Source organism: Haliotis rubra, unplaced genomic scaffold (genome assembly GCF_003918875.1).
Source record: "Haliotis rubra isolate DU_JTF1 unplaced genomic scaffold, ASM391887v1 Scf146, whole genome shotgun sequence".
NCBI classification, from domain to species: domain Eukaryota; kingdom Metazoa; phylum Mollusca; class Gastropoda; order Lepetellida; family Haliotidae; genus Haliotis; species Haliotis rubra.
In genome coordinates, this window is record NW_025765403.1 from 1,771,701 (window position 1) to 1,781,008 (window position 9,308).

General features: G+C 40.0%; 1 protein-coding gene across 1 annotated transcript; it reads right to left on the bottom strand.

Annotated features, from left to right (window-relative positions):
- Positions 1–1,316: 1,316 nt before the first annotated feature.
- LOC124269646 (monocarboxylate transporter 5-like) lies at positions 1,317–8,353 on the bottom strand. The gene is made up of 6 exons (XM_046704683.1): positions 8,292–8,353; positions 6,262–6,563; positions 5,469–5,612; positions 4,801–4,947; positions 3,335–4,435; positions 1,317–1,661 (listed from the first exon to the last, which is right to left on the bottom strand). Exons 2-6 carry the CDS (start codon positions 6,545–6,547, stop codon positions 1,492–1,494), a joined length of 1,848 nt encoding a protein of 615 aa, XP_046560639.1. The 5' UTR covers positions 6,548–6,563; positions 8,292–8,353; the 3' UTR covers positions 1,317–1,491.
- Positions 8,354–9,308: the final 955 nt, after the last annotated feature.

A 9,308-nucleotide genomic window follows, 5' to 3' on the forward strand; every position in this document is an offset into this window, starting at 1 on the left:
CGCTGTTTCTAACATTTCACATACCCGTGCAGGCTGAAGTGGAAAATCCGAGCCTCCTCGTACACCTGACCTACATCGCGCGATATGTTATCTGCCTTGCTATTTGATCGCGAGAATGTTAGGACTTCCATTGCTTTCTCTTCAACGTGTCTGCTATCAGATAGGCCGGTTGAGTACAATTGGCACTGTAGAGTTGCGGCCCTTGTCTGTTCAAGTATCCGTTGATCAAGGTATCAAATCGACTTTTCCCACCAATACACACATATTATGCAAATAACTCAAATACTGTGCACTCAGTTAAAAGCTGGGTTTTCAGATGTACGACTACAAATCATTGCAATATTGCTGCAATTCATAAGCAATGTATAATAAATCGTCCGTTCACTCAAAATCCCATTCACCGTTTCTTATATTTCTTCAGTGACTGACATCATGTCTTAACGATTGATATTTGTCTTCTCACTTCATGTTGTAGACTTAATATAAGCGTGTATCCGTATGTCGTATCATATGTTAGGAAAACAGCTCATGTTATTCCTTTATATCCCAATCACAATATCAGTTATACAGAAACACATTCAGCTAATAATATATACATATGGATGCTTCTATATCGATTAAATGAAGGTCTGTTATGCTGCCTTAGTTATGTGATAGATTAGAAGAAAAAAATAAGCCAACTTCCATATACGCGTATTTCAGGAATAAATAGTTCACGTGTCTTTGAAATGCAAACTAAAATGCATACTGTTTCATTTGGCAAGTTGCCGTGGTTGCCATGTCGTCTAATCTGACCACCCGACCCCGTTAATTGCCTTTATCAAGACGCATGCAAGTTCAAACACTTTTCATAAAGTTGGAGGATCACATTCGTATCTACTGGTCCGATATTTAAAAACAAAATTTTACAGCCTCGACATGTCAATATTTATGCACAATGATCCCGTCATATCCAGTATGTTCCATTAAACGCACACGGTAACTGGGTGTAAATGTCCAAATGATATGAGTTAACATACGAGAAAAAAACCATAATCAATCTACGCATCTACGTAAGACATGATATATCTGGGATTACACGTTCTCAGAGTGTAGTATTTTTGTTGGGTTAAGTCCCATCACAGACACAGAGTAGGAGTCTATCAAGTAGAAACTAAGTTGTTTAGACGGCTGACTTTGTGTGCTGGCGAGTAGGTGCCTGACTCTGAGGATGTGAGATTGAATCACGGATGGGACTCAACCCAACAAAAGTACTAGAATCTGTACTTTACTGAGAAAGTGTAATCCCATATATAACAGGGCCCCGTTCCTCAAAGCGATCGTAGCGCTAAGATGATCGTAACTCCCATACTTTAACATAGACTTACAACTGTCGTAGCGCTACGATCGCTTTGAGGAACGTGGCCCAGGTGTTACATTTGACCACTATCTAAATGTCATTGCGTATCCAATCTAAGCATCTATACACGTCATTCGTAAGCACACGGTCTCTTAGTCATTTTTCAGTGGTTGGCCTTCTTCTGGGTCCTTTCCATCTAATGGCGTGGTCGTCTTCTTTGTGACTAGTGGTATGCAGAGGAGCAATATGGCACAGATGTAGTTGCATATTCCAAGGTAGTTAAAGCAGAGATTGTACGAACCAGTCAGGTCACGAATGGCCCCTGTAAAAAAATGTTTTACCATAAGAAAACTTAAGTAAACATGTTGGCAAAAAGCTTAAATATTTCACAATTGATATCTTACCTTATATGGTTTAGTTTTGGGTACAAATTTGAGCGTTCAGTCTTCTCACATCGATTACATAATGGTTTTTGCGTCAGTTTGTACCATAACAGCAAGGAAGCAGGATATCAGTGAAGGTGCAGAATAGCAACCACACGATCAATCTGATTCATACATTATAAGGGCAATGGGATAGGGGAGTGGTGAAAGCGTTTCCTCAGTACGACGGTCAAGGTTCGTTCACCACAAGTGCACAGTATGTGTAACCTAATTAATGAGCTCTGAAAATGGCTGGAATGTTCTTCAAGTGGCGTGTAACAATACTCGATTTTACCAGTTAAATAAGTGACTTCATAGATGCATTGCGATGACTTGATCGACTGAGAGTTATACCAATTTATATTTCCACACTCAGATGACTCTCTCTCTCATTATAGATGAGTGTAGTGATATGCAAAAATACTCTTAAAAAAAGAAACTTGACATGCTGTTTTGGAGTTTACTTACTGAGTGCATATAACTGATCCAAACATGACATCATCCCTGACAGTAAAATCATCACTTTACAAATTTCCAAAACATGATTATCCAGAAAGTGTGTGGTAAAACCACAGAGGGCTATTAAAGCCATTTGGTCAGAGTAAAATGTCAGTATCTGGTGTGACCACCGTGAGCATCGATAACAGCTTGGCCCCCGAAGTTTCTAAGGGGGTGGATTACGCTGGCGCAAGTGTCGATCAAGAGTATCCCATAGATGTCCAAGGGGAGACAAATCGGGTGATCGAGAAGGCCAAGGTAACGCCTGAACATTGTTTTGCTGGGGGAAGTCCTGTCAAACACATGCAACGTGAGGTCGAACATTGTCATGCTCCAAAGATCAACAGCTGACGTTGATGAAGGAACGACGTGACGTTGAACTGGTCTTCTGGCAAAAAAGACTGGCTTCCCACAGCCAATTGCGCACTGTCTGGTCGGAGATTCGGTGCAGTCCAGGGATTTGGATTGTTATGGATGATGCGGCCGTGGCGTTTGAACGAAGATGTCTCAACCGGATGTAGCGATCCTGGGCGGCGGTGGTAACTCAAGGTCGACCTGACCTAGGTCTGTCATCAACACTTCCAGTATTGTTGTATCGGGACCATAGGTTTGAGATGGTCTGTCTGGACGACGCTGAAGTGCCTTGCCACCTCATGCTGCGATGCCCGTCCTTGTAAACGGCCGATGGCATTGTGTCGTTGAGCTTCTGCCAGTCATTTCATTCTCTTGTTGTCTATAGTGGCTTAAAGCAATGCATGTGGAGTACCACTGGTGTGGCTTTTTAAAGCCTACAGTTATAGGCTTCAGCTCAGGGTGATACACAATTTCACGATGCACGAGCATGTCATGTAGGGTGCGTTTTAGCGATTCACTACAGACGTGAGTGTAACGTTACGTTTTTTGGTCAACGTTTCTTTTTTCAAATGTTTTGTTGTCGGCAACCATTCCCCCACATGTTGGGATTCAGCATGGATTAGTTTGTGTCAAATATGTTCCTAAAATTAACATTCTTCCTATGTCAGGTTTCTTGTTTTGAAGAGTATATATTACACTGAATAAAACGTGGAAAACTTACCCATGATAGGATGTGTCAAAGCCATGGCAAGTCCATGAAACACGGCTACGAATCCAAGAACGTTGGCCATATTTTTAAGTCCCATAAACTCAACGATGGCAAGGGGGATCAGACAATTATAGAAGCTGCCAAATAACCCGGCAAGCACGGCAAATACGATCAAAAGAGTGTACGAGTTATAGAATGAAGCAAATTGAGCTACGGTTCCAGATATTACTATTCCAATGGCCATCAAATGATTGATTTTGATGTATTTGAAGTCTGCCACGAACCCAACTGCAAGTCTACCGCAGAAATCCGTCACGCCTTGAATAGTCAACAGAAACGCTGCCTCTGTAGGACCAACGCCTTTTTCCTTTGCGAGCACAGGGAGGTATGCGCCTGTTAATGTGAAAACCATACCGAAATGAGTATATGCTGCGAGCAGCTGAAACATTGGCTGTTTGAACAATGAAAAGTCAAACGCTGCAAACGCTTTTTTAACATGCATCCATACACTTTCATGTTTATCATCAACATCTTGCAGAGGATTAACATCTCGTAAATCAACCAACGACAATGATGTCAAATCAGGGTTGCTTGTATACATTCTGAGATGATATTCCGAACGATCGCATATTTGAGATCCATAGCTAATCATCGAATCAGGCCTAGTTCTTTTACGGACAGCTCTTTCTTTATCTGTGACCACTGGAATGCCCGGCTTGCTGGTATTGTTTGCGCCAAGGTCATTCACGTCCATCTTTACAGTACAGTCTTTTACATCTTCATTTTCGCTGCTTTCATGGATCATCTCTAAACCAGGGCCATTTCCTTGATCTTGATTCCTGAATGATATTTTCTTCGGTGTCTTCTTTTGGAAAGAACTCAATGGTCTAAACAGGGCTCCCCCGACCCAAATGTTCATGGTCAGCCCCGTCAGGATCAACATACTTCCTCTGACACCATATTCATCCAGCAGGAACCGAACGAGAGGTGGGAAAACGCTGCCTCCCAAACTGATTCCAGACATGGCTATAGCTGTGGCAATCCCTCTTCGTTTCTTAAAGTACTTCCCAATCAGTACCAATGCCGGGCCGTGTATCATTGAAAGCCCTATACCTGGAATTAAACGCACAATATTCATCAACATTATCAAATCATCATCATCATCATAATTAAATCATCACAATAAAATCATCATCCTCTTCATCGTCATCATCATCATCAGCATCAGCATCATAATCAAATCATCCTCATCAAATCATCACAATAAAACCATCATCATCATCATCATCATCATCATCAAATCATCAAGTCATCAAGTCATCACAATATAATCATCTTCATCGTCATCTCCATCATTATCATCATCGTCGTCGTCGTCACGGCATAAACTACTCTCTACTATATTCTGTATTACACATCTTACTGCAATTTCACACTGGCATTGTCATGAACGTGTGACCTTATTTTTATATACCAACCCATAAGAATGCTGTGTGTGCAGATGAGGTAAGTAATACTGTTGGCGAACACCGCTGTAAGCATCCCTAAAGCTGCTGCTGTTCCACCAATGATAACAGTTTTCCTCTCTCCAAGCAGTCGTAGAATCACAGTCATGGAAAATAGTGCTGTGAAGACACCAAATTTCGAGGGTGACAATTAAGATTTAATATTTTTATTAAAAGCACCTATTCCTTTTTCCCCAGTAATCGGAAAACTGATTTACGTAGATATGCATTGAATATTAAATTGAGATACTTACCAAAATTAGCAATTCATTTATAGGCTCAAACTGAAAACGGTTTTGAACGTTTTTAATTTACTGATGGAATCAAAACATATGTATTGAGCAAAGGCTTATTACAAAGTTACTATACTCAGCGTGATTTTCTCTACTCACAACATGGACTCAAGATTATGTCTTTCGCAATATTGAACCGGTCAAATGAACATACATTTATGACAATTTAATGCCCAGGAATGATTCAGTTCCTCAGGGCACGTCAAAGGGGATGCTCGGCACCTTGTATCCTTGTGGGATACAGAATATGTTCACAATGTTCATAATACACTTATATATACAATCAACATGTCAGTGAACGCAATCTTCTTTATAAAAGAACGGTATGTAAGCGTGATAAATACATACACGCAATGCTAGAAGTGCCAGCCATAACTCCCATGAATAAAGTTGTCGTTGCTGCAGATGCCTGGAATTCCTTCAGATACGCCACAAAGAATATGGCGATACCTCTGGCATATCCAACCATGATGAACACATTCAGGACACTACCTGAAATAGAATCAAAAGCAGTGAATCAAGTATTTCCATAGAAGCGACAAAACCCTTTCCACATTTATAAGAAATCTCTGCCAAAAACAGAGTCGATTGTACAATTGTGACTACATGTATATCATGAGCAGGTATGTTTTCAGCAGAATTACAGCTGTTTGATGTTCTCTGAACCAGACAATAAAGTGATTGTCACTATATGATGACAGAGCATGTGTTTATGAATCACTGTGAAATAGTGATGATACCAGGTGGCACCGGCCATCAACATATGCTATGTCTAGTCATTTGTTCACCTGAAATAATTCGGGAACGTATGGTATAATTCAAAATAGGGAACTGTACTGGACATATTTTTTTGCATCAAATTTGGAAATTTCCTCCACATGTCTATCATAAAACTTCTTAAAAGCTTTACTGAGGCCTTGGATGTTGTAACTACTAAAGATTTATCTGCAGAACAAAACAAAGCTTATATTCATTCAGGTACATGTCATTATGATACCATATTGACATACAAGAACCACTCTGATGTATTCCTCGATATATAATGACCATGCATATCATACTATGCACATTGAGATATAAGACTGTAAGACTTATCCTCTTACCATCAATCAAGTAAAAATATATTTGTGCTTAAGTTCACCTGCTAATACCACCCACGCCCAACCACGGTCGATGGGAAGACCGTCATCTTCTTCAGATTGTGTCTTATCTTCTTTTAGTCCAACATCGTCTCCATCCTCCAGAAGCCTGTCCTCAACATCTCCTGGATCATTATATGTTGCTCTTGTTGCAGAAGACAATGGGTTGTGTTCCTCATCCCACAGGTTCTCTCCTGACTTTGTCCTGGCATTGCCATTGTCTTCATCATGATCCGATTCCATTTGTCCTCCCTCATCCTGATTCTGCTTATCTTTGGAACCAGACATTGTGATGGGGATGGTGCTTGAAACATAAGAAAATATAGATAAAAATGACTTAACAATGAATAAAAATAACAATTTAGTTGTAACCGAAGAATGTAAGAAAATAGCTAAGAATCACATCAGCACACCGTAGCCATGACCATACCACACACCACTATACGTAAACGCATTTACTTGTCACGCTAAAACATATTTTCAGGTAACACAAGAGCTTCGCTCAGAAAGAAAAACAGATCACAGTGTATCAGGTAACACAGTGTATAAAGTAACTAAGATATCATGTTAACTATATAAGGCTATATCTCTTAACGAAGCCATGTTACTAAACAGAATTAATGTTTTCACAAATGATACTAGTAACACAAGAGCCTTACTCAGAAAGAAAAAACAGATCACAATGCACCAAGTAACACCGATGAAGTAACTAAGATGTAATGCACTAATTATATTAGGCTATATCTCCCTACGATGTCATGTTACGTATACTGACCAGCGTTAATGTCTTCACGACTGCAGCCAGCTACTACACAAATGTCCTACATTCCCCTGCACCGTGCACCACACCTTACAAGGGAGGGTGTATACTGTACAGTTTCAAGGAGACCGGGTTGAGCACAGGTATGCTGACATGACCTTATGCAGTTGATAACAAGTCGACATTACACCTGCACAATACAGTCCTTGATGATCACGTGGTCATGCAGTTGAAGTGATTATTTAGGTTCGCACAAATGATGTCCTGTGCAATTCCGTTTTGTTTTGTACCTTGTTTCTCAGTGCTTATTAAAGTGAATTCTTGATTTGTTCACGAATGTGTTTGTGGCGGGTGGTCCCCATAGACTGGGATCTCTCTCAAACATGTGTCATGGTAACTCTATGCTAGTGATTCACAAACATCAGCTGGTAGTATACATTGAATCGTGCATAAGATTTCGCAAAATATTTCTTAAAATACATCTGAATCTCATCTGATTTCGTGGTGATATTTCAGATATCAGTGTTGCCACGAGACAAATATGCAAAATACGATGTTTTGTGAAACAAAATAGCATGCCATGCTTCACATGATAATGTACATGTGGATGTTGGTGATCGTTTGTTTATTGTTCAACACCTCACCCAGTTATGCCCCTCTATATGGCTTTGGTTTGTAAATAATCGAGTCTGGAACTAGACAATCCAGTGACCAACAGCATGAGCATCGTTATACTCAATTAGGCAAAGGATGAAATGTGTCAACCAAGTCAGGGAATCTGACGATCCGATCCCGTTAGTCACCTCTTACGAAAAGCATGGGTTGCCGAAGACCAATTCTAACCCGTTTCTTCACGGTCTAATGTATACGTGAAATATATCACACGTATTTGTGCATATATCACATGAACCATATTTGCATACATATTGAGACAAAATGTCTGTCGATACATTAACAGTTACTTTTTAGAATTAAACCCAATGATTTGCCTGTATTTAGTACACGCCGCATATAACTGAACGTACGAAAATTATAATGATGTGAACTTTATATATCACATGTATAGGACACACAGGTGATGGTCATTGTGGCCAATACTGGCTTGTCTCATCAAAACGTAATATTTACCGACAGCCATCCTAAAACTGAAATATTCCTGAATACGGCGTCAAAACAACAAACTGATAAACAGATAAACAAACACATCCCAGAGGGACGTTTTGGAACAAATTCATTTACAGACAAAAACAGAATATAGAGCTAGACGCTCACCTACAACGCTCAGTCCACAACGACGAGGCCAAGATAAAGCGGCTAATGACTAAACCCTCACAGTTGCCCACCCGCATGTCTAGGGCTCGTGTGTACCTGCGTGACTCAGTGGTTTTGCTCCGTTACGTGAGAAAATTAATCAGGTATTATTTTGAGGTGTAGCTTTGAACATGATATGAAGGTTTAAAAAGGTGTTATTAAATCAACAACAGTTGGAAACCCTCTTTGCCTTGATGACGATATTATCTATTCATGTGAAGCTACATGCGTACATACCATGTGCATACCATGTGCATACCTTGTGCATACCATGTGCATACCATGTTTCGGATCATTTTGTTTGACTTGTTTATCTTGTTTGTTGGTCTGTTTGTTCTTTAGCTCCACGCTAAATGTGGTATGTAAATTAATCGAGTCTGGACCAGACAGTAGAGTGATTGACACCATAGGCATCGATATATGCATTTGTGATATGTGTCAACCAAGTCAGGGAGCCCGACCATCCGATACTAGTCGCCTCTTACGACTAGCATGGGTGGCTGTAAACTCAATTCTAACCCGGATCTTCACGGAGTACATTTTATTTGAATACGAAAAAATATATAACCAATTTGGTCATATTACTTACACGAAGTTAATCATAAACATAAATGCTTGCCAAAGAAATCAAAATATACTTTCCACAACATACGTCGCCCACCACACATACATATTGATTTGAAACTACCAGCGAATGATCCCAGTTAATGACCTAGATATGACCTAGATATTTAGCGTCAACCGTTATCTTTCAGTCCCAGCTATTGAGCAAACATTACAAGTTTATAATCAATGAAGAGATGGGTGTTTTGGGTGTGGAAAATATGCAAGTCAATGTGAGACGTCCTTACCGTATCCCTTGACTCAGCAGTTTTCATTTAATAAATAGCAGTTGGCGTTTGCAAAGACCGACTTTGATCTAACTAATATTCACGTCGTGGTCGGTAGGGTAGCCTAGTGGTTAAAACATTCGTTCGT

Coding starts and splice junctions, on each gene's coding strand:
- LOC124269646 (XM_046704683.1), bottom strand. CDS start 6,547: ATGTCTGGTTCCAAAGATAAGCAGAATCAGGATGAGGGAGGACAAATG. Junction 4,948..5,468: donor TGGCACTTCTAGCATTGCGT/GTATGTATTTAT, acceptor GTGTCTTCACAG/CACTATTTTCCATGACTGTG. Junction 1,662..3,334: donor TTTGACACATCCTATCATGG/GTAAGTTTTCCA, acceptor ATTTTTTTACAG/GGGCCATTCGTGACCTGACT.